The 26,010-nt window shown below is 43.1% G+C and overlaps 1 protein-coding gene and 1 long non-coding RNA gene across 4 annotated transcripts in view; one reads left to right on the top strand and one right to left on the bottom strand.

Moving 5' to 3' along the window:
- Positions 1-599: 599 nt before the first annotated feature.
- On the bottom strand, positions 600-11,284 carry LOC141579256 (uncharacterized). 2 transcript variants are annotated; one of them, XR_012510414.1, is made up of 3 exons: positions 10,888-11,284; positions 4,231-4,331; positions 600-1,915 (listed from the first exon to the last, which is right to left on the bottom strand). It is a non-coding gene; the product is annotated as an uncharacterized LOC141579256 (long non-coding RNA). The 2 variants fall into 2 exon arrangements; XR_012510413.1 differs by lacking the exon at positions 10,888-11,284 and adding an exon at positions 5,100-6,133.
- Positions 11,285-16,818: 5,534 nt separating this feature from the next.
- The window catches only part of DNTT (DNA nucleotidylexotransferase), a 31,064-nt gene continuing 21,872 nt past the window's right edge, over positions 16,819-26,010 (top strand). For both annotated transcript variants that reach the window (XM_010971126.3, XM_010971125.3), the window contains exon 1: positions 16,819-17,193. In XM_010971126.3, the coding sequence (XP_010969428.1) occupies positions 16,991-17,193 (203 nt within the window). In that variant the 5' untranslated portion in view covers positions 16,819-16,990. The remainder of the gene's footprint in view (positions 17,194-26,010) is intronic.

Genomic DNA, 26,010 nt, shown 5'->3' with positions numbered 1-26,010 from the left:
GGGGCTGAAAAACTAAAATAGCAATGCGGAAAATTCAGGGGGTAGAAGTATACATTTGCACAGTATAAGAAAAGAGGTTAACTTATTTTTAAACTTTACTAATTCAGGTTGAGGCTAACAATAAAGCACCTCCAAGCACTGGGAGAGTTAAGAGATCAAAGCCACCTGAACAGCTTGGTTTGACTTTGCGTCCAGTCACCCAAAGAGATCACCAAGATGAGGTTTCTAGTCGGCTTTGAAGCAAGCCAGACACAGAAACATTTAAAAACCACACAGTCGAGAGAGCACACAGTCTGTCTCCCTGGTAAGTCGGAATATCATCAGATAATGCACACGTCAGAAAGGGTGAACATGTGAGTTGCTTTTTTTCCATGGAAAGTTGACTAGTGGGCTTCATTCTTGATTCATTTCACTCTCCCACCCCCGATTCCTCTCTGTTTCTTTTCTTCACCCTTGATTGATCTTCTTTATTCAGTCTCTTTATTTCTCTCCCACTTCCTCCAGCTAGAGGAGATGACGTGGTTAGAATTAATCCTCCTGAACCAAAGAAATTAATTCAACTAGTTTTTTTTTTCCTTTCAAAACCTTTTATTTATTGCCATTTACTAAGATTCTTATCATTTGTACATACATTGGCATGAGGAAGCGTTTTTCCTGGGGAGCATTAGCATGTACTTTTATATATACTTAAACAGCAGGTGTTTACAAAAATACTGATAACTAGCAAATCAAACATTTTTTTAAAGCTTGTTTGCTGTTTTGAACAAAGTCTAATATTTCGTAGTGAGCAGGACTGGCTACATGTTTTCTGAGATCCGGTGCAAAACGAAAATGTGAGGCCCCTTGTTCAGAAATTAAGCATTCAAGACGGGGTGAGAGCAGAGCACTAAACCAGTTGTAGGGCTTCTCTGATTGTTGGGACCCTATCCCTGTGGAACTGGCCCACTGGGGGCTTTTGTTACTGAGAGCACACACACACACACAGACAAATGCACATTTCTCTAGGCTGGTACAGAATTAACCAGAAAATGTACATTGAAAATGTAATAATGTGACCTTATAAAAAAGTGCCAACGTCCTTTAGTGGTTTCCAGTATACTTCCTGAGAATCCACTTATTTACAATAACTGACAAAGAGAAAATACTGTAATCCGTTATAACATCTGGACCAACTGATGAGTGGGCTGTTTGGGTGACCTGTTTTCAAATTTTTCAGAACTTAATATGCTCAAAATGTGTTAAACACGGAAGGAATTTTGAAGTCGCCTTTCCCCTGGGGGTAGAAGCATTTGTAACTGTGTTTATGGAGGGGCTGTGCATGTTGGGAACCATGGTCACACTCAGCAACCACATCACAGATTGACAGAACGCCTGATGAAGCCAAGTTTACAGCTGAAGAATAGATTTCTCTGGTTCCAACAAATTAAATCACAGTCACATTTTCTTCATTAAGTGTCCCATAGCTGCAACCTGAATGGTGATTTCATTCTCTCCTGGTCCTTCCTCTGTTGGTCTCATGGATGCCTCCCTTTTAAATCCCCATCCAGTGGCCCCTCCCCTTGTTCTCCTTAACACTCTGCCTTCCGCTTGTGATGATGGAGTCATTGTCTCTTGCCTTTTCTTGCAAACTTGTTGGGATATTGGTAGCACCTTTCTCTGCCCAGATTTCTGCTGGTTTCAAAGCAGGGAGGGACATTTGTCTGCGGGATGGGGAGGTGTGATTGCCTGGACTCCAGTTGCACCTGCTTCCAGCAGGATTGGTTGCAGACAGATTCTGCTGCATTTCAAAAAGTCCACCATTATGAGATTTACGCTTTTCTTCAACTGCCCACTGCCATCCCTGATTGAGTCTCACATGACCATGAGGAATGTATATATAAGTATCGCTGCTTCAAAGATGAGGAAACTGGGCCTGCTGAAAAGAGGAGGGACTTAGATTCGACCACTGCACTACCAGACGCTTAGCTTCTATTTTGTACTGCCTTCTTGTAAATTAAATTATGAAACAGAAAATTTTAACATTTTCTAGGAAATAATTAAACTTATAAGATTGCAGGTAAGCTCTTTCACTCTCCCTCTGAGTCTCCCTGTTTTCTGTCCCTCCATCAAATCTCTCTTTCCTCCATGCAGATTCACCTCTTTCTCCCTCAAAACCAAATGGGTGATTATAACTTCTTAGTCTTCCCTTCTCTTCCTCTTACTACCTCCTCTGGCTCAGATACTGTCAAAACAAAAGTCAGCAAACCCAAAATGCTCACCAGCAAGGAGAAAAAAGTTAACCATCTCCAAAAAAATGGAAGGATTTCAAGGAAGTTGATAAATTCAAAAATCTAGAGTTTTGTTGCCTAAGTCAACAGGTAATGCTGTACCAACACTGTACTTGTAAAAATTCAAACAACGAATATGCCTATGGCCCTTTATAATTTATAAAGCTCTTTTGCATATATTAACGCACTTGAACGTCACAATATCGTATGATACAGGTGCTATGTTTAGCATCTATTATTAGGTCCATTTTACAGAGGATAAAGCTGAGGCACAGAGCAGTTAAGTGACTTGCCCACAATTATGCAACAGGAGAAGTGAAGTCAGGTTTTTCTGAGCCCATGTTCTTTCCACTCTCCCACACAGCTATTTGTTGAACTAAATTTTCAGATCAATGCACATTTATTTCTTCTTTTTCCAAATGACAAGAGACACAATTCGGTAAGAGCTAAGAGCCTCGTCTAAAGTTCTGCAGCTTGGACATCCTCCTGCTGTCAAATTTAGAAGTCACTGACCTTCTTTCAAAACCTAAGTAGGTTTCAAATCAGTGGAGAAAATATGGATTTTTTAATAAAAAGATCTGGGACAACTCAAAAGCCTCTTGGAGGAAAAGAAACTTGGATCCAATACCTCACTTTGTACACAAAAATAAATTCCAAGCAGATTAAAGATTTAAACATGAAAATAAAACCATAAAAAAACCCTAAAAGAGAACATGGGATTTTTTTTTTTTTTTTACTGTTTTAGAGCCTCAGAGTGGGAAAGGGCTAAGTATGAGAAAAAACACAGAAGTCATTACCATATGACCCAGGAATCCCACTCCTGGGCTTATATCCAGAAGGAACCCTACTCCAAAATGACACCTGCACCCCAATGTTCATAGCAGCACTATTTACAATAGCCAAGACATGGAAACAGCCTAAATGTCCACCAACAGATGATTGGATAAAGAAGATGTTGTATATTTATACAATGGAATACTATTCAGCCATAAAAACCAATAACATAACGCCATTTGCAGCAACATGGATGCTCCTGAAGAATGTCATTCTAAATGAAGTAAGCCAGAAAGAGAAAGAAAAATACCATATGAGATCGCTCATATGTGGAATCTAAAACAAACAAACAAACAAACAAAGCATAAATACAAAACAGAAACAGACTCATAGACATGGAATACAAACTTGTGGTTGCCAAGGGGGCTGGGGGTGGGAAGGGATAGACCAGGATTTCAAAATGTAGAATAGATAAACAAGATTATACTGTGTAGCACAGGGAAATATATACAAACTCTTATGGTAGCTCACAGAGAAAAAAATGTGACAATGAATATATATATGTTCATCTATAACTGAAAAATTGTGCTCTACACTGGAATTTGACACAACATTGTAAAATTATTATAAAGCAATAAAAAGTAAAAAACAAACAAACAAAAAACAACAACCAAAAAAACACACAGAAGTCATAAAAGATAAGATTGAGATATTGACTACATTAAAAAAAATCTGTATGTTTGAAAAATACCACCATTAACCAAATCAAAAGTCAGAGGACAAACTAGGGCAAGTGTTTGCAACTTACATGCAGGAAAAGGGCTAATTTTGTAATATGGAAATGAATCCCACAAGACAGTAAGAAAAATCCAATACACCCAATAGAAATAGACAAAAGATATAAATAGGTGGTTTATAGAAAAGACATAGCCCTTAAATAGATGCAAAAGATTCATAAACTCACTTATGTTAAAGGAAATGCAAATGCAGACTCTACTGAGATAACCTTTTGTCATATGTCAGATTGACAAAGATCCCGAATAATATCTGATAATGCATTGTGTGTTAAGAGTGTGAGGAAATGGTGTTAAATACAAGTATAAATTAGTACATCCTCAATGGAGAACAATTTCCAGATGCAATATCTATAATAATCTAAATGCACATTTGGAGTATTTCAGTTACTTACCTGTCATCAAATGTAAATGATGGAGTTTAGACTGGGCTCCAAATCCCAGGCTATTGCACAGCACCAGAGCTGGAGGACCATGAGACCAGAGCAGCCTCTACCTATATTTTAAACAGACATTCAATAAGTACTCGTGAGTGCAAGTAAAACCTTTAATTTTCATGACAAACTGGATGTTTATTATACATGTTTTATATATGAGGAGACTAGGCTCAGAGAGGTTAAGTTTCTTGCTCAAGGCCACACAGCTGCTAAATGGCAAAGCCAGACTCAAATCCAGAGCTGGACTCTTTCCTTATAGAACTGCTGCCTCCAGTGGCTGCCTCTGCCCAGTTTATGCTGGAACCCCAAAAGCTCTGTAAGAGGAGGGACCCATGTTACATATTGCTGCTCTTCAACATATGTTGGTCTAATAAATGAGTGGTGTAATCCTATGGTGTCCTTTGTAGATAAAGAGGATGCTGCTCTTTTTCTGCACAAAAGGAAAAAAAAATGACAAAGCAGAAAATGAAGGAGTGAAATTCGGAGACAGACAAACATTGAGCCTGTAACAATGGGTAAAAAACGAAAGCAAAACCAAAAAAACCATTGTTTGTGTGGCCCATGCGTACATAGTTACATAAATATTTGTTATTTACTTAGAACTTTGGTTCACAGCCCAGGCTGCACAATAGAACTAACTACCTGAGATTTTAAAATATCAGGAACCAGGCTCCATCCCAGACTAGTGGAAACTGAATCTCAGAGGGTGGCAGTGGCGCTGGGCATCCGTGTGTTTTTTCACCGGCTTCGCAGTTAACGTGTGCTGCCCAGATTGAGAAACTGCTGGAAGACTATTTTAAAATTTTTAAATAAGGTAATTTACTCACAATCAAATGCTCCAGACTTTCTGCAACAGGAATTTTGCTTTACAACCCAGAGACGTTTTAAGATAGAAAATAGTGACACCAAATGGTGACAACTAGAACTGCTATGCGTGGGGCAGCAGACTCTGGCCAGCTCACGGAGTGATGACAGCAGTTCCTAGGCAAACTGGCTTGTCAATGGCATTGCTGATGGGTTTCATTTTGCAGCATTTCCCATACGTGCATGTCAGGATTTGCCTCCAAGAAGCTGGTATTCCTTATCTGCCACCAGAATCCCAGACCGTGCCAGGTGCTGCCCCCGCTGGCCTGTGCTTCTAAGTTCTTGGTCTACAGTGTGTGGATGTATGTATATATACACAGGCACAAGTGGATGGATTCATAAGCTCATGTGTCAGGGTTCAAGATCACTTACCTTACCTTATGTGTACAGAGAAAATGTGAGCTTTGTTATTTTGTCTATAGAAGAGCTGATTTTCTTTTTTCTTGCTGAAATGTGGATAAAGAACTAAAATTTAGTCCCATCTGGCCATTTTGGTTCAATCCAAGAATTTAAACTGTCCCAGTCAGGTAACTCAGTTTCTCCTTGGAAAGCTCACAGAAATGTAACACCCCCCCAAGATGGTGCCTGGGCATATAGCAGAAGCATGTGACCGTGGGTCTTTGTGGCATCTGGGACATCGTCTCATGGGGTGGTGACGAAGTGCAGCTAGTTCTCAAAGCGGGGCAGTGCCTTCTGCTGACGTCCTGCTTCGCGATGCCCTTGGGCAAGTGCTGGTTGGTGCAAATTTGACTTGTCCAGAATAGTGAGGAAAATGTTCCACCAATTAAGAAAGTAATGATTTCACTAAGCAAATCTAAATGCCAAAAAGGAGTAGGGAAGGAGTCTACGTCTCTCTATCTTTTTAGCTACTTATAAAGGAGGACAAAATAGAGTTAGCAATGGTGGCCACACACACGAAATTCTAAGCCAGCAGTTTCTCAACCTTGGCAGCACAGGCGGGTGACGGTGGAGCTTGTTAAAAACAAGGATGCCCAAAGTTCCCCCCACCACACCCCGAGATTCAGATTCCGTTAGTCTGGGATGGAGCCTGGTTCTTGAGATTTTAGAAGCTCAGGTAGTTCTATCGTGTAGCCAGGGTCATAACCAAAGTCCTAAGTAGAGAAAAAATAAGTATGTAACAATGCATGCATGTAACAAACGATGCATTTTGGTTTCGCTTTTGTTTTTTACCCACTGTGATGGGCTGAAATGTTTGTGTTGCCCCAAAATTCACAGGTTGAAGCCCTAATCTCCATTGTGATGGTATTTGGAGGTAAGGCTTTTGGGAGCCCATTAGGTCATGGGCTAATGAAGGTGGAACCCTCATAAGTGGAATTAGAGTCCTTATAAGAAGAGACACAAAACACGCTCTTTCTCTCTCTGCCACGTGAAGATGTGACAAGGTGGCCATCTGCATACCAGGAAGAGGGCCTTCACCGGGAACTGCATCGGTCAGCACCTTTATCTTGGACTTCCCAGCCTCCAGAACTGTGAAAGAGAAATTTCTGTCGTTTAAGCCACCCAGTCTACGGTATTTTTGTTATAGCAGCCTGTGCTGACTAAGACATCCACCATGCCCCTAGAATTCACTGAGTTTTCCTCTCAGAGCTGCCAGCCTCTTCTTGCATTTTCCTGGAACTCTCCTCCTCTTAAGCTGTCTGAAGATAACCTCTTCCTTCAGCCAAAGTTCTTTCTTCTGGACCCTCTCCTGCCTTTTCTAATAAAGCTCAGACTTACCAGTAGAACATAGGTTTATTTTCTCTGAGACCAAGTAACCTGCTTACCTCAGAAAACTTTTGAAAGGAGCCAGGCTCTCTTACACCAGCGTAGCATAGAGTTTATACAAGTTAAAACATTTTGGTTAAATTTAATCACACCATTTAGCACCTAACTACAAGCTTAACTGTTGTCTCCACAGTTTTAAAACATTGCATATGAATTTTTTGCTATTTTTTGAAAGTGAACGATTGTTCACAAACCTTTCTGAAAAAAGATTTTGAAATGTGATGTTGAAAGTGAGTCTCTGCTCCTCACCCTCTACATTATTCTCTTTGAGAAGCACACATTCAAAATAAATTTCTCAAAGTTGTTGCATCAAGAATTGAGGTTCATACCATATTCACCATTGTGAGGTTGTTTCTACTGGGCCTGAGCGGTTGAACCCCCTTTTCCTCCCAGGTGGTGATAAAAGACTTTCACTTCCTGGCAGGGAATAAGAGTGGGTTTTGGTTGCATCGCCAGCAAAGCCAGCTTTAGAGAAATGGTTTGGCACAAACATCTGTGGGCCTGAGCTGTCTTCTGTGTTCCAGGGGTGCGTCATCCACACAATTCTCATTGGTCTCCTGGATGAAAGCAGAAATGGGCTCTTAAACCTGTAATTAGGGACTGTCACTTATGTGCATGGGCCCTGTAGAGTACACAAAGAAGTCAGGGACCGTCTCCTTGCCCTCAAGGAGGCTATGACCTAGGTGTCTACATGAAGAAGGGTAGTTAGGATCAGGATAAGTGTCAGAGACATGTTCTCAGGGCAAACTCCCAGGAAGCTGGCCATGAAATGGGAATTCATGTGCGGGAAGTCTACTGGGGTTGCCCTTAGGATCAGCTCTGTGTGGGGGTGAAGGAAGGGGACTAGGTACAGGGTAGGGGGCACAGTTGTCCACCGTGCAGTCACAACATAGGACTCAGCCAATCCCACAGGGTGCTCTGGAACTGGGCGGGGGGCTCCTTCAGAATTGTCACCCCTTGAAACAAGATGGTCTCGCCTTCACAACCCTCCCCCACCAGAAGTTGGATGCAGCTGTCCCCAGAGAGGGTCCTGACCTCAGGCCAGGTGGCTCCCTTTGGCATTGAGCCATCAGCTGGCAACACTCCCAGCAGCAGAGGAAATGGGTGCCTCGGCCCTGAAGGGGGGCTCTAGGCAGCAGCACACCACAGCACCCACTGCAGGGGTAGCGGTGACCTTGGTGGTACATGCATGTTGACAGCAGGAGGCAGGGAATGGCCCATTTCTAAGGGACAAGGAGCAGTCGGGGAATTTGAAAGATATCAGTATCATCAGCCTGGGGTTGCTATTCATTTCACTCTGATGTAAGACCTTCTCAGATGCCTAGAGTTACAAGTTCTACTGTAGCGTAATATTTGCCCCATAAAATCCAGTAAAGAATAACTGAAAAATTCAACTGATTCTTTTCAAACCAAAAAGGTCAACACATTCCAAATTTGGTTTAATTCTATGCATTGTACAATTTTGGTTAGGTTGCTATTGTTTTCCAAATCACTGTCTAATTGATTGTTAGATTGTCTTTTTAAGGTTGTTTCTTTAGGATTTGCCTCCTTGGCCTGTCACATTTACCCCTCGTCTCCATTCCTACTGTCATTAGCTTCTTTCAGCTCTTTGCTCAAATGTCACCTCCTCAGTTAAGCCTTCTGATGATCTGAGTTAAAATTGCCTGTCAACCCTGCCGTGTCCCCTTTATTCTTCCACAGCACTTATGACCATCTGGCCTGCTCAAGCTTATCTGTTAGTTATATTTATTATTTGTTTCCCTCTCATAGAATGTAAATTCCATGAGAGCTGGGATAGTCTGCTTTATTCACTCCATATTCTTGTTGTGTAGAATAGCGCCTGTAACATAGAAGCCACACAGTAAAATACTTGCAAATGAATGATAAGCAAATAAATGAACGAGTAACCCCAGTTTGGGCTTCTGCCAGCTCTCTCCTTTGGTCTCCACATCTCCCAGCTGTCCCCACTTCCTAGACTATTGTACATGTCTCTGCTGGGCTGACTGGCTCCTGACACTGTTCTGCTCAGAAGCTCTGTGTGGCTTTCTAATGTCAGCTCAGGCTGTCAGCGCTCTCAGAGAGCTGGTGCTTCCCTCCTGGCCCTGGACAGGCCCTGTCCTCTGTGAGCGTCATTCCTGCCTCTTCCTTCCCCTCTCTCCTTGGAATTCCTCCAGCAGGAGACTGTAAGAGGGGCAAGTTAAATATCCTCCAGCATGCTCCGAAGAGTGAGAGTGAGGACAAATGTTCAGGGACTTCACTGAGCCTGACCTCTTTACAGATGACCACCATTTCTGTTCCACCATCGTAGTACGATTCTGTCAGCAACTTCTCAGTTAAATAAATTATAGGTTTCCTGAAGGTAGGAGCAAAAAATCAGGCCAGATTCCCCCAGTTCACTAGAAATGAAGCTGATCTAGTGACTTAGATCACAGTGATGTATTGGAGCCAGCTAGTGCCAGCCGACAAGAACCAAAGGTTAAATGTTCTGGGACTCTGAGAGCTGACTGTTAAACGTTCACATGCTCCCGGCTTCCTGGCAGACTCCTGTGCTTCTTTCTGGTTTGCAATCCAGAGGGGATAGTGATGTTACTGGTTACCTCGGAAACACCACCAAGTGAGAAGGAGAGAGTGAGAAGGATCTGGGGAGAGAGGTGGAGGAGCAGTTTGGGGTGTGAGGATGAGGAGTTCTGTTTTAGGCATTTTGAGTAAGACCCGTAAGAGGAACCTAAATGCACCAGGCATTGGAGGGAGCGGGCTGGGCTGGAGATAAGGATTGGGAAACCCCGGGTGCGGGCAGCACTGGAGGGCTTCCCCGGGTGCCCAGCAACCATTGCTGGCCCCGGGCCACCCACCCGCGGCCAACAGCACGGTCACCAGGGCCTGCCACGCACTTCAGGCTCTGGGCAGATTCTCCCCGGCTGTCCCGGCCCAGTCTGTGGTTGCCTCCCGCCTGGCGTGTTCCAGCCGCCTCCCAGTCCCTTCCCTTCTCTCTCCCTGTCCGATTTGCTCCACGCATTACCGCCTGGCTGGTTTTCCTGAGGTTCCCTTTCATCACATTCTGCCTTTGCTCGAACACCTTCAACAGCTCCCCCGGCTTTGCCAGGAAAATCCCAGCTCTCCTATTCAGGCTCTCCCTCGAGGCAAACAGCTGTGCTTTCTCACCTCCATGCTCGACGCTGACACCTTGACCCACCGCTTTGTGCACAGCTGGACTTGAATAAATATTTTTGAAGGAAGACTAGACGTTACAAGTAAGCTGCTGTGTTCCCTCAATTCCCTTGCTCTTGTCATCATTTCTCACCTGGTAGATGAAGGTGAAACCTCAAGTTATAACTAAAATATTTAATTTTCTTGCATTTATTGGCATCAAGGATACAAAGCTATGGATTGCTTCTCAGTGGCAAGAAGCAAATTTTCCAAGATTTTTGTCATTCAAGAAACTCTACAAGTTTTCCCAAGGAGGCAGTTCTAAGCTCCAGAAAACACTTGCTGCCAAGAACCAAACACAGCTGTTCAGGCAGCAGAGGAAGCTGGTAAGAAACCAAACCAAAACAAAACCCTGCCTGCACATTTGAAGATGGCAGAGTTCCCAGAGCTACAGCTTGAAATGAGTAGATGATACAAGACTTTTGATATTAAAGAAAATAAAACTGCCGGAAGCAGAAGTTTTCTCTCTCAAACTGACTTTTTTCTAATGCACATAAACGGAAGAACAACAGGACTTCTGGGGAGAAAAATAATGATTGGTGACAGGAAGCCCACTTCTCTTCTCTTCTCTACCTGCAGCCCTCTCCTTTCTTTCTTGCCCCAGACACTCACACTCAGTAAGGGTCTCTAAGATTGATCACTTGGATAACAAGTATTCCCCCAAGTGGAAAAATCAATCAATATTAAACGAAGAAAAGCAGCAACTGCATAGAAGCCCGAGTGTGGCAGCCAGCGGCCAGGTGTGCTGTCATCACCCACCTGAGCCAGGACCACGGGCCGTGTCTCCAGCACCCGGGAATGGCAGACCCAGGGGAGGGCAGGATAGGGACCGAGCCTCAGCCACCCTGAGCCAGGTGGCTATGTTCATGGTGTCTTATTCATCACTTACAATGCAATGAAGTTGGCACCGTCACTGCTGTTTTATAAATCGGAAGCTGAGAATCCCACAAGTGAAGTGACTTGCCCAAGATCACACACCTGCTGAGTGGCAGGTGGTTACCAGGCTGCTGTCATGCCAAGCCCCAGGCTAAGTGCGTACATAACTGTCATCACTCATGGTGTTCAACAAGGTGCGCTAAGTGTTCTAGAAAACAAACAAACAATACAAGCAAGTTGGGAATACACTGGGCCAACAAAGTTAACCAGGTTTCTTTACTGCAAGGCTTCCCAAAGTCTTTAATGTTCTAACACACATAAAGTTTGTCTGGTTTCCCTTAATACACTACAGAAATTTTGGTTTTGCAGAGAACACTTCATGAGACTGGTGTCACCCAGAACCTCTGTTGGGAATCATTACAGGACACTCTTCCAGTCTCACTGAGATCCTGGGTCTGTTCTTCTGTGGACCTGACACCACTTTTGGAAGAGTCTAGGGAAATCAAAAGGCCAGTGGGATGTACTCTGACAGAAATACATCTCAAATGTATGGGAACACCAGAGGGGACAGGGGAGGGAAGGGGGCAAGAAGGCTGAACTATTATAATGACAATGAACACTTCTTAGCACTTGCTGCCTGCCAGAACTCTTTGAAGTAATTATTTAGTCCTTACAACCACCTACAAGATAGAAATCATTATAACCCCCATTGCACAGATGAGTGGTTTGAGGCACAGAGAGGTTTGATAACTTACCCAAGGTCACGCAGCTCATAAATGTCTGGATGTTGAATTCTGGCTCCTTTACAACTGCATTTTACTTGCTCACATTGAAGAGACATTTAGGTGGGAACTTGTAGGGTAGAGAAGGGAGAACATGGCAGAAGATTCACATCATAGTTATCCAAAGAGAATGAAAGCTTAACAATAACACCAAGTTAGATTTGATTTCTACTTTATTCTAAATTTACTGTTGCCTGCTGTACAAGGTGCTATGTTAGGTGCTGGGGATTTAGATGTTAATACAACCTACATGATTTCTGCCCCAGTAGGATTTACAGTCCAGTGGAAGGTACACACAAGGGATCAGAGCATTGCAACCCAGGATAACATGTTCTCTTCTGGGCAAGGAGACACAGAAGACTGTGGGAGCAGGGAGGGCATCTGACCCAAGCTGAGAATAGCCCTTGGACACTGTAAAGGACCTTCCCTTCTCTATGATGCTTGAAAGAAGGAACAGTTGGTGTGGAGTTATTTCAGGGGGATCAGATCTTCTTGTCTCCGGGACCACAGTCACAGCTTGGGATTCTAGCAAGGGCCCAGATGGCCTGACCATTGTACAGGGTGGTCTCTTGGAGCTTCTCCTCTGGGAAGGGCAGGGCTCTGGTACTCCTGAATCTCTGCCCCAGGATTAGTGTGGATGCGGTAACATCCCCTAGACTAGGAGTCCTCCACAGCCATCAGCCAGCACTTAGCTTGATCCCAGGCATGGCAGGAACTGGAGCACTCCCCCCGAATCCCATGTGCTCCCCTGCTCTCCTGAAGCCCTGCTGCAGTCAGGTGGGACTGTGTGACCAGCTCTGGCCAATGCTAATGTGTGGATCATTTTTGAGACAAAGTATTTAGTTGTGGATGCAAGACAACCCCCTCCCAGTGTCCCTTCCCTGCCACAGTGACCAAGATGGCTGAGCGGGTGGTACAGGCACAAAAACACGAAGCCTCCCTCAGCCCAAGTCTTGAGTGGAACCGAACCCTCTACCGACAAACAGCATGAGAGAAAAATAAACTTGCCATGTGAAAGCACTGAGATTTGGGGGTTATTGACCAATAATACTGGACTGGCGGTGTTCAATATCTGGTGCAAATAGCTCCAGAAAATGGTGGTTCAGTAGGAAGAAATTAATTCATTCCTGCCATTAGCAGCAACATCACTGAGATGTAATAGGAAAAACTGACCTCTGTCTAGTGTTTTATGATAGTCAAGGCATTTTCATGGGCATGATTTAATTTAATTGCTGAAACAGCAAGGAGATGTCAGTGTACTCAGACCCGTTTTAACCAGTTTTAAGGTGAGGCTGCAGGATTTCACACCCCCTTTCACCAAGCCATGGTGATGGCTTCAGCCCTCATAACTGTCATCTGCGCACAGGTCATGTTGGAAAGGACCCTCAGAGGCAGGAGGAAGGACTTGGAAGCCACCAGCTCCCTCCCCAGATTCAGCTTCAGTAAGTTATCCAGAGCCGGCAGAGTTACATGGCCCCTTCCAGTCCTCAGCACAGGAACGTGTGTTCTGATAATTACAGCACAGAAGGGAGGGACAAACACTTACATATTTTATGTAAAAATCATATCTTCCTGCCAGGCAAGCCTCCACTGAAGTGGGATTCCTGTGCTGACTCCCAGCGACCTTACTGTCTTGGAATCACAGCTTCTCACTAAGGTCACATGGTGTCAACTCAAGGTAATACTTTTAAAGTCATTTGTTTTTGTGGATACAAAGATTGTTCATGTTCACTGTAGAAAATTTATAAAATGTAGAAAAGAAAAAAATAGAAATCTTGCCTAAACTCAACAACCAGTGACACCCACTATTACAAGCTTGGGCTTGCTATACACCTTTCCAGTTTTCTCTGCCAAAATTGTTGTCATCCAGTGAGTACTATTTTGTAAACTGATTTTACAATCATTATATTGTGATCACTTACCCATGTTAATTTAATATTCTCATATGACCTGATTTTTAGTGTCTGCATAATGTTCTGTCATACTATATCATCCCCCTATTATTGGACATACATATTTTTAAAAACCTCCCTGCCCAGATAAAGCTGTGATTCATGTTGTAGTGCATACATCTTAGTGCATCCATGTGACTCTTTCCTACAAAAATTGAAATCCTGGGTCAAGGAATTTGGACATCTTAAAGACTTTTTCACACTCATGTCAAACTTCCCCATAGAATGAGTATGCCTCCAGCATTGTAGGTGAGTCTCCATCTCCTACACCCTCACTTTCATTGGACAATGTATCAGTCAGGGTCCAGTTAGGAAAAAGGAAAACACACTAAGCATTTCAACAAAGAGAATTTAACACCGGGGATTGGTTTAACAGGCATCAGAGGGCTACAAAATGAAATGAAAACACTGAGATAACTCAGAGTAACTGCAGGAAGCATGTCCCACCCCTAGGGCTGCAGGAACAAAGAGGCAGAGCGAGAATTGTTGAAATTTGTAAGTTTGAAGCAGGTGGTCCCCACGGAGCTGGAATGCAGATCTCTGAGGAAAGGCTGCAGCCTGCTGCTGCTGGTGCTGTAGGAGTTCATAGAAAAATCCATGCAGATCTCTGAGAGATAAATGTTCCTGGCTAGTGTTGGTACCTGTGAAGGGTATGATGAAGCGATGTCTAATTGGGGGGAAAAAAAAGGTGGGGTAGGGTGGGGGAAGATTAAAAAAAATTGGAGATGCCAGAGTAAAGAACCATTACTGAGAAGACCCTGACAGTATCAGCAAGCAAATCAAAAGGACCAGGTCCTTCTCTTCTCTCCAGTCTTGCAGTCTCTCTCTAGTGCCCACTACGGACAGAGTCTAACATGGAGCCAGCTGACATAAGAGAAGGGGTTTACACAGTCCCAGCCCCAACCTCGCAGAGCATAGAAAGGGAGACTTCTTGGTTGAGAGACAATAGCCTAATAACCACATATCATTTTTATTTTTCATCACATCACATATTTAATTTTTGATAGTCATCTTTTCAATACTAATGATTCAAAGCAAATTAAATAAGACAGTGGTTACTATAATATTTTGATGACTTAATAGCTTTATAAAACACAGGTTTGATTTCAGATCAAACTGGAACTTCTCTAAAAGCAAAACACCAAGTCACTACCAACTGACATTTATTTAAAGTGCTTCCTCTGTGCCGAGCATTCCTCTCAGCAGGCCTGTGGGTTACCTCCGTTACTCCTCATTTTATTTATAAATAAACTCCTGGTTTATTTCTGTGCCATAAAACACATTTGTATTTAATGTGTCTTCTGAGCAGCCAGCCTGGGAACTTTGCCACCGTCACATCACATCAGCAGTTGGGGAAACCTGAGGCTTAGAGAAGTGAAGCAACTTGCTCAAGATCACAGCTTTGAAACAATGGCGATAAGATTTGTACTGACAACCTGATGTCAGAGCCTGAGCTCTCAGCCACGTCTCTGCACTTCTCCATCCCCTTTACCTTTTAGGTGACACACTGGTTCTTCCTCTGGCCAGGCCCTGTGGGTGAACATAACAATCCCAGATTCTTGCCAGAATTTTGCTTACTCCATGCTGTGGGGCCAGTTGGTAATTAAGACTGCATTCTCATGTGATGCATTCAGCACTCCAGTAACCAAACCCATACCGATGAGGACCACAGGGGGATCTCATCCCCAGATTTTAATCTTCGACAAGCAATCACAGCACCCTGGACCGGCAGAGCTGTAGTAAAGGTCTTTATCAGCTGTTTGAATCTCTTGTAGGACATTTCAATAAACAGTTGTTTGGACTTTATTTGAACAATTTTCATGACCTGTAATATCCCACTGTGCCATGTGGCTTCTCTATTTTCAGATAGCCCTAGTTAATAAAAAGTTCTTACTTGCAGAGAGTTAAATCTGTTACTCGAACTTTTGATCTTTTTCCCTTGAGCAACATGGACAGCTTTGCAAATGCTTGAAGGCAGATGTCACATCAGTTTTCCCTGGTGTCATGGTGAAGAGCTCATGTACTTCTGAAAGTAGCAACGGTCTCAAACATGGCAGCATGGATGAGCAGAGCTCAGATTTGTTATTGGGGAAGACACATGTAGAGGAAGGCTTCTTGGTAGTTAAGAGCACAGGTTTTATCATCGAACAGAATCAGTTCAGATCCTAGCTCAATCATTTCCTACTTGTGACCATTTACTAGCTCTGTGACCTGGAGCAAGTTGCTAAACCCAGCAGGGATGCTAGGACCTGCCAGACAGTGGTCGTGTGAGGATTCAGTCAGCTAAGACTTATAAGTGCTTACCAAAGCCACAAAGGAGGTGCTTGGGGAACGAGATCAATAAAGTATGTTGATGAAAGACATTAACGTTATTTTGCATATAAAATTATGAAAATGTCTCTTTATGGCAGTAATTCTCACCTAAAGGTCATCCATTCCATCCCAAAAGGTCAATTTTAGGCTTGCATAGCAGACTGTTTGTCTACTGAACAGACAACTTTAGTCTACTGAAAAAGTTGAGATACAGGACATTTGGAACCCCAAGATCTGAATCAAGATCTGGTTCTGTCCCTTATACTGTGATCCCGAGTACATTGAACCTTTGTTCCTCACTCATAAAATGCTCCAGCATAGCTAAAATGTCCACCTTGAAATACGATGGAGCAATTAGAGACAACAGATTAGAACACAGAGCAGTGTGAGTGGATGCTAAAACATAGTGCTGAGTGAAAATTAAAAAGGTGATCAGCAGAATGAGAAATATAACAATGCCACTTATATAAAAATCAAAACAACCACACAATGTATAGCACCCATGCAAACTACAGAAATTCAATGTATTGCAAGGCTTGTCTGTGAGAGGAAGCGAATGCAAGCAAGTTGGGAAGTTTAAGAAGCATCAGAAATAATGACAAAAGGGTTTGCAACAGATCTGTAGTAAGTAAACAAATAGATTGGATAATTAATAACATGGGAAGAGTGATGCTTCCTCACCTGATGAGGATCTGATGAGATTTTGCACAGGAAAGCAAAAGTTAATTTACCATTTCCATCATGATCTCCATATAGGACAGATGAACTGAGCAGAGATAGAGATTCCCCATTGATCTTCAGCAGGAAGCCATCAGTAGGGCAGGGCCCAGTGAGATGGTGAGATGACATCAGGGCTCTTGATGAAGGAGGAGCAGGCTCTCTGTTACTTCTGGAGACACCACTTGATGGCACAACCAGAAGTGGCAGCAGCCTCTTCCCATGGATCCACAGCAAATGGCCCCTTCAGGCCCCCGGAAGAAGAGACCCAGGCAGGTGGGCGCCTCAGTGGCCTCCCCACCTCATGACATCAAGTTTCAGGATTTGGTCCTCTTCATTTTGGAGAAGAAAATGGGGACCACCCGCAGAACCTTCCTCATGGAGCTGGCCCGAAGGAAAGGATTCAGGGTTGAAAATGAGCTCAGGTAAGACATCACGGATTCCCATTTGTGAATAAGCAGGGCTTTTGCAAACAGCTTCTTTGGAACCCAAGGAACCTGTGTTTTCCTCCATATACGCAAGAGGTGATATTCCCACTGGGAGAACTGGAATGAAGTCAAAGAACCAATGTGAGGCAGTCAGCTAAGGAAAATAAGATGAGTGGGGATGTGATACAATTTCATTGAAACCAGTTGGCACTAAAAGACAAGGTAATTTTTTTGCCCTTTCGAGATTATAAGATGAGAGGTATCTTAGGATGATAAATAGAAACTGAGTTGGAAAGTTCAAGTTTGCTATAGACCAAGGTGAACAAAAGCACCACTGAGTTCAATCAGAGACTGTCAGCTGCTTTGCGGCAGAAAGAAAGGTTTGGTTGTGCTGGCTGTGCTGAGGTGAGCAGTGTCTGTGACGGGCGAGGCTGAGTGAGTGACTGTAGCTGGCTCACCATAGGCACCCAGACGTGGCTTTGATCATGCTTTTCTGAACAGCAGTCTGAGTGTGGTTTGTAGAGAGAGGGATGCTGGTTAAAGATTCAACGGCGGCTCTGCCGAGGGGGATGGACACCACACTGAGAGCGATGAGCTCAGAGCCCAGAGGAGAAGGCAGTGGGAGCAACCATGTGTTGTGACTGGTTCAGTCACAAACCCTCTCACATCCCAGCATTAGTCTTGCTCTTTTTCTAACTATGTAAGTTCTTCACTGGTCTCAACTAGATAGAAGAGAAGACAAAACAAAATGCAGACACAAATGGTATTAAACCTTGGCATAAATCATTCCAGACGGAACTACCAGAGGGCTTCGGATGAGTAAAGAAGGATGATTAATGCAATTGGCTGACTTTGACTTTGATGATCCAAGGAATAGGTTGACCACATTTTTTTTTTTTTAGGAAAAACTACAAGAATTCTATGTGAAAATAAATTTTTATTTTAAAAAAAATCTTTGGTATTTAAAAATTAAACTGACAAGCATTTCCTGAAGAAATGTCAGCTTCAAATTGCTAGAGAAACATTTGTCAAAAGTCAATAATCAGATATGATAATTTTCACAACACCCATAATTCATATGAAGAGTCAATCTCACAGAAACATTTTATTTTATTATTTTTACTAAAATGCCCCATTCAGAAATTCATGAGTCTCCCATGGTCTCTCTCATCTGACATCTTTACATGGTGTCCTTCCCCCAGCCCCTGCCTCTTTTTTTCTTTTTAACCCCCTGTCTTCTTTGGGATGTTAGGTTAACATCTCTTCCATGAAATCATAGATTTCACCTAATTGTTGAGTCTGCCCAATTTTACAGACTTACACGAAATGTTGGAGTTAGAGGGGGAAAAGATGACATGGGTGAAGTGGCTAAAAACTGAAATTGAAAAAAAGAAAGGAAATTGAAAAAGCAGAAATTAAAAGCCTTAGCAAATACACAGCTGCTTTGTGCGGTTAAGAAATTTGGGCCAGGCAGGAAGGTGAGAGCCGGAGGATCAAGTTGCCACTTACATAGAAAGCTCTCTGTTGAAACATCCACACTCCTAGAGAGGGCTGATGAGTTTAGTTACAGGCACAAATATGCACATGGTGGCTGAGACAGATACTTGCAGAGACGACGGGAGGCAAGTTTCTTCTTTTGGCAAGAGAGCTAAGAGGCAGCTTTGTGCCCCAGATGCCTGCTGCCAGGGACCGAGCCCAGCTGTTCAGGCGACAGAGGAAACTGGTGCACGGGGAGCCAACTGCTGATGTGATGTGACGGTGGCAAAGTTCCCAGGCTGGCTGCTCAGAAGACACATTAAATACAAATGTGTTTTATGGCACAGAAATAAACCACAGGAAGTAGAAGTCCTAGCTCTCAAACAGAATTTCCGTACATAGTCATATAGACTTTCATTGGAGAGGACATTGGAAACTATTATAGGGGAAAATCTCTAGATCATGAATCTAGAGACTTCCAATTCTGCCTCTGACCCTTCCAGCCATGTGATGTGGGGCAAGACCCCCTCTCTCCTCTCTGATGTTACTGCCCTGATAAATGGTCTTGTCTATATGGTGTGACACCAAATGTGATGGATGTCAATGCACTTGGGTAAATTAAAACAGTTATACAAATGTAAAGTGTGGTTGTTTCCTTGTTGCTTAGCTGGATCCACTGACCTTTACAGTAAAGCCCGAAGGAGCGGGCTCTCTCTCCACAATGAACCAGGTCAAATGATATAAACAAACAGGACAAAGACAAGAAGAAAACCCATAAAATTGTTGTAAGTGGTTATTTTCTTGGGAGGTGAGTGATAGGGAGAGATCATGGCTGCTTCTATGCTCTGTGTTTTCCAATTAAAAAAAACTAAGCATATATTTTAAAATAAAAATTAAAGAAGTTGTTTTTTTGAAAGAAAGGATACTTCTCAATAGGGATGGCTACACCTCTCCTTTTGATATACAAGATTCAGAGAAAGAGGAGCTAAGAAAAAATATGCTTTGATAGACAGGAATAGACAGGAATCTCCATAGTTTCTAGCACATTCTTTGGCTGCTGGGAGCATTAAATTTGAGGAAAACTCTGATTCCTACTTTACCTGGACCTGAACAAACAGCTTAGAAATGGTATACCTGACTGTGTTGAATTTTCTGGAGCTATTTCATTTTCCAGCCTATGTGCACTGTATCTTTATATTTGGATTGGACTTCATTAATATTTATGTTATATTGCATAAGACATGCCATTCCATGTGGCATAGGAAGCGGCTTCTTAAAATATAAATCAGGGGATATGTCAAGTTCTTTGAGGCATTTTAGCACATTTGTTCAAAAGTTCACTGAATTTTATTCCATGGCCAACATCCTAAATGTTAGAGCAACTTCATAATCTTTGAGTTCTCTGGGACAAGCTAGAGAAGGATCAGAATGTAGTGTTTGTCACATTCTTATTTTATCCTTGATTCTAATACTTTGGGCTGTTTTAAAACTTTATCTGCATCAGCCCTCCTCATGAACATACTAGCTAAGCCTGCTATCCATGCTTTGACCTACATTGCTGATGTGGAAGAAGAAAGGGCTGTGGCTAGAAAGGGTGGCTGTTCTGGGCTACATCACCCAGCAGTTTTTAACACTTGCTGAGTTCCACTGTTCAAGCTGTAAAAACCCATCAGAGGATACTATGCCCTGCTTGGACCTCCATAATTTGTCTACAGGGGTACATTTGGAAGGCATTGCTTTTTTTTTCATAGTTTGTTTAATATTGAAGTACCATCAGTTATAATATGTCAATTTCTGGTGTACAGCACAAAGTCCCAGTCATGCATACACATACATATATTTGTTTTCTTTAAAGGTTATTACAAGACATTGAACATAGTTCCCTGTGCTATATACGGCAGAAACTTTTTAAAAAATCTATTTTTATATATAGTGGCTAACATTTATAAATCTCAAACTCCCAAATTTATCCCTTCCCACCCCCTTTCCTGCCTACTGGAAGGCATTGCTTTTAATGAAAGCAAGATATAACATTATGGCATTACAAATAAAGGGTCCTGTTAATATCCGCTCTGCACAATATTTGCCAGGTTCTGGACACACAAAATAGTAGAAGACTTGAGCCCTGCAAGCAAAGAGTTTACAATCAGACAGGGGAGTCAGGAACTGTACCTTTGTTTTTACCTAGCGTGGAAAGATAGCATAATGTATTTTCCAAGTATGTAATAGTCTTCCTTTTTTAAAAATTAGCATTTCCCTACTCGACCCTTTACTTCCAGCCTTCTTGGGTCATTTTGGTTTAGTTATATCTAACCTGCCTGTCTGTTTCCATCCATTCCGTGGTCCCTTGCACCACTACCTCCTGTCACAGAGATTCCAGAAGTGTTTCTCCTCTGAATAAGCAGCAGTTAGCAAATCCAGGTGGCCAGGTCACATGGACCAACCCCCTTAATGCCCCTCTGTGCCTTTCCCTTAGCACACTCCAGCCTTTAAGAGGTCTCCTGCCTTCTATTTCCTGGAAGTTGAGTTCCATTCATGCTGGATCTTCTCCCACATTGCAAAATTTATTACTGAAGAAGGTATCTTTTTACTGCTTTAACTAGCAAACTAGCATCCAACTTTGCTTGTCTTTGACAATACCCTACACTTCAAATTTGCCATGTCTGAAATAAAAATATTAAAAGTCATTGTTTGCAAAATAAACTGAACACCGGAGGAAAGAAATAACTTACCTACTCTAGAAAATACGACGTTGAACGGGCCCATCTCTAGGCCCTGCCCAGGTCCAATGTCCAAACATCTCTACTGACTTCTCCTAATGTTTTTTCTCACCCTTTCTTTCCCTCCTCATCCTTGAATGCCTTCCCCCTACATCTCTCTGCATCTAAGAACTAAGACCCCTAGCAGCCTTCCCAGACAAGGGAATTTCCTCCCTGGACACGGGTGTGATCCTTGGCCTACGGTTGGCCCCCGGATCTCCCACTTGGCTTTGCTCCTCACCCCATCCAGTTGCCCCTCCCCGACTCCACGAGGGCAAGGTCATCATCAGGGCCGTAAGTGTAGACCTCATTTCAGACCTGTGACAATTGTCTTATGCAGAGTAGGCTTCAGGAAATATTTGCCTGAAGAATGATTTATCTGGCAAATATGAAACCAACTAAAGGAACTATGATTACCAAGAGTAATTTTTGTCATTGAATTTTTTTTCCTACAAAGCACCGGTATTGTAATCAGCAAGATAATGAAGACGATTTTTTTTGACAAGTTCAAGAGCATGTAATGTAAACTTTAGTCCTGCTCTGGTCCAAATATTTCAAAATGTGTGGACTTTTATGAAAACGTTCATAGTCTCATTTAATGTGGGCCATAAAAATCAAGGCAAGACCCTCTCAGTCTTAAGCATATCAAGGGCTGGAAATAGAAACATGTTTAACTGGTGCTGGTTAGAGTGTGGGATAAAACCAAATAAAACTACGTCCATTATTCGGTGTCAGGGATTCTGAAACAGATCATTTGCTAGGGAAATTGGCGGGAGGGTTTTTAAACTGTAAACATCTCAGTTTACCTGAAAATAACTATTTAACGTCATTGTGTACAAAATAAGTCCTACATCAGATGGGAAGAATTAAGAATGACCTCTCCGGGGGAAGAAAACAGTTTTAAAGACAAAGAAAAAAGCAGGTGGTCATCTAAGAGGACTCGGGGAGGCAGACAGGGGTGTTGTCTGGCTCCAGGCAAAAATCCTGGCAGAAAACGAGGCTGCCTTTTTCTTCATAGAGTTCTGTTCTTTTCTTTTCTTTTCTTTTCTTTTCTTTTCTTTCTTTTCTTTTCTTCTTTCTTTCTTTTCTTCTTTAATCGAAGTATAGTCAGTTTACAATGTTGTGTCTAAATGTATCAAGAGGCAGGACCAACTAGGAAAAGAAAGACAGGATGAGCAGGGATACTGGTATCTGAGGAAAAAATAATTCAGGACTGAGATTTGTGAGTTCATTTCTCAATTTAGAGCCTTCTGGACATCTGAGGGGCACATTTGTGATTCTTATAATACGTCTTACTATATGTATTATTATATACCTACTGTGTTTCTTTTAATTGTCCCTAAACAGAATTGTAATTTAGCCCTGTCTTAATGAATACAATCCATAAAAACCATGGGTCTGATGTACATATTTTTAAAATATAGATATAAATAAACACATAAACTTTTTAAATGTTCAGTTGCGTACTCCCTAAGATTATCTCATGCGCCTGCAGAGAATTCAGTACCACATGGGGGAACATTGTTGTCACTGAGCCCAAAGCCCTGCATGGGGATCAAATCCAAGCTGGGGCAGGTGAAGAGTGACCTTCCTCTACAGCACTGTTTCACAGAGCGGAGTTCTTCTGCTGTGAGATGGTTTTGAAATACGGCAGCCCCCATGGAGAGACAGCCTCCCTTCCCTTGCATTGGAAGGGCTGGTGACCAGCCGACAGAGTGCAGCAGAAGTGACACTGTGGCTTTAAGGGCTGGGTCATAATATGCCCAGAGGCTTCTGCTGTTCCTTGGACCCCAGAGCCTCAGTCAAGAAGTCTGAATACCCCCTGAGAGAGGCCACTTAAAGATGCTCAGGCTGATAGATGAGCCCAGCCTCCCAGCCACCCCGCCACCCCCGCCAAGGCGCCGGACACGTGGGCAGCATGGAGCATCAGTGCTTCCATCGGCCCCACGTGGGACAGAAAGGTCGCCCAGCCAAGCTGCCTGAATCCCTGACCCACAGAACTGTGAGACATAACAAAATTGTCGCCCTTTTAGAGCCATTACATTTGGGGATAGTTGGTTATGCACCAGGAGTTAACTAGAACTGACTGACCATGTCAGAATCACCAAGTGAGCTTGCCAAAATGCATATTCCTGGGCCCTCGGTGAGATTTACTGAATCAGAATCTCTGGTAATAGGGCCCAGGCATCTGAATTTTAGTCCAACATCCTGGGTGTCTCTGGTAGACACTGGGATTTCAGAATATTCCTTTAGCATTATAGATTAATCAGTTCATTTATTCATTCTATGAATGGTCTCTCTGTAGACAATGTAATGACTATGAATCTGGCCACGAGCTGGGCACCAGGCATGATTATAACCATGCAGATCATAACCAGGCAGATAGTAACACTGTCCCTGCCCTTAGGGACGCCAAGGACCAAGCCAAGCACATTTCAGTTCAGCACCAATTGAAGGAGAGGACCCTGTATGTTTTTCACTTTGGGAAGCTGAGGGACAAATCCTAGTTCAGAATTCCTATAATTGGTTCACAGACTCCCAGACCCAGTCCAAGGAGCTACTAATTGGTCATAGCTAAGAAACCAGGTGCAATTAAAGGATTGAATCTACTGATATTTCAGAAACAGCCATCTCAGCAGTGCCCTGGGGTCTTAAGAAGAGGCTGAGAGGGGCTGCCTGAGGCGTTCTGCCACCACTTATTGTAAGGAGAAAGCCCAGGCCTTCGGGGCAAGACTGAGACCATCTCAGCCCCAACCCCACGTGTATTTGCCCTTGAAAATGACATTCGTGTGTACTTTTTCCCTTAAGCAGAAAAGTGATAGTAGATGGTTCATGACAAAAAATAGGAAAATATAGAAAAATACTTAAACATACAAAAAACCCTCACACAGAGACCTAACCACAGTCTAGTAGAACGTTAAGAGATTGCTTGAGTCATGCACACCTGGGTTTGAATCTTGGCTTCGTGTAACCTCTGCAGGCCTTGGTTTGCTTATCTATAAGCAATTATAGATAAGCAATTATACTAATTATATTGCCCACCCCATTGAACTCTTGTGAGGATTGAGTAAGAACATATACGTGTGTACGTGCGCGCATGCGCTCATGTAGTTATTGTTATTCTTGCTAATCGGCTAATTATCCGGAGTATTTCTCTCTAATCTTTTTCGTTCGTATTTATCAGTATTTAACTGTTTGTTGATCGTTTTATAGGGACCTCTCCTCCACCTCCCCAGGCATTCTGGATGTCTCTGCTAGAGGCAGGGCTGGGTCTAGGTGAAGGTCTGATGCGTTGGTGGTGGAGGAGCAGGGCTGGTGAGTGTGGATGATGAAGGACCTGAATTTGGAAGAGGGCCCTGGGGCTCCCACTCAGCACACCCATCTCCCTCTGAGGTTTAGGCAAAACCCCAGAGCGCGGGGAGCCCAACAGCCTCTCCGTGACTCCTCCATCTTGGTGGGTAGCTATAGCAACTGTTCTTTCAGAATTTCTGAGAGAGTCGTTATTGTAGCCCATGTGATATTAGACATAAAATATCAAAGCATGAATTCTATGTGGCAGCAGCAGGGAGAGTGTCTCACAGCGTCATGTAGGAAGTGTCATTCCATCTCTATTTCTGCCCTTTGGAGAGAATCTTCATGATGATGATGATGGTGGTACTCATCCAGAAGTTATTCCTTCTGAGAAAAGGAACGGCTCTCGCCACAGCCATGTAACAAGCACAGAGTCACAGAGGGGTAGTTCAGTGCGGTCCAGCACACATAGATTAAAACAGACCTAAGGTCAAATCCCTGCCCAACAATGATTAGCCGGGTGAATTTTTAATGTCTCCCAAGCTCTCTTTTCTTACTTTCAGATGGGGATAATCAGACCTCTCTCATAGTGTTATTGACAAGCAAATGAGGTAGGGTATGAAACGTGCCGACCACGGTGTCTGGCACGTGGTAATATTCTAATACTATCAGTATTTTCAATACTGGAGGACTCAGGGCAGAGAGGGAACACTGTACCAGCAAATAGCTGCCACAACGCAGCAGTAAGACATTGGCAGCAGAGGACATTAGGGGCGGTGACCCTTCTTGTAACACCGTTTGCTAAGGGCTCAGAACTGAAAGCGAGCAAACGCTTTATTGCAGTCGTCTGGAACTGAACCTGCAGTATCTCCGTGATCTACCTGTACGGTCATGACGCCAAATTAGTTTCTAACACTGACGTTCAGTCTCTGTTCTTACCTTGTGGGAACCAGTGACAAACAGTACTGAACTCTGAGTAGCACGGTGTGAATGGCAGAAGAGGTTTTGTTTGATGTGGTCTCTGTATCTGCTTTATTATTGTTGTTGTTTTGTGTTGTTTGCTAGTTGCTTAATGAGCAGGGATTGGAAGTTTAAATCAGAGCTTTTCTTCATATGAGATATAGCCTGTATTGACGAACCTGCTTATATGAATTTTGTAAAAGATGCACGTGGTCTTCATCCGAAAGGGTGAGTCACACATCCCCACGCTGTCTTGGGGAAGAGGCATTGGGGTTGGCGGTGCAGGAGTGAATGGCGAGGGGCCTGAATTTGGAGTTGAGCCTGAGGT

This window comes from Camelus bactrianus, chromosome 11 (genome assembly GCF_048773025.1).
Source record: "Camelus bactrianus isolate YW-2024 breed Bactrian camel chromosome 11, ASM4877302v1, whole genome shotgun sequence".
Classification (NCBI taxonomy): domain Eukaryota; kingdom Metazoa; phylum Chordata; class Mammalia; order Artiodactyla; family Camelidae; genus Camelus; species Camelus bactrianus.
This window is presented reverse-complemented; position numbering and strand designations above follow the sequence as displayed.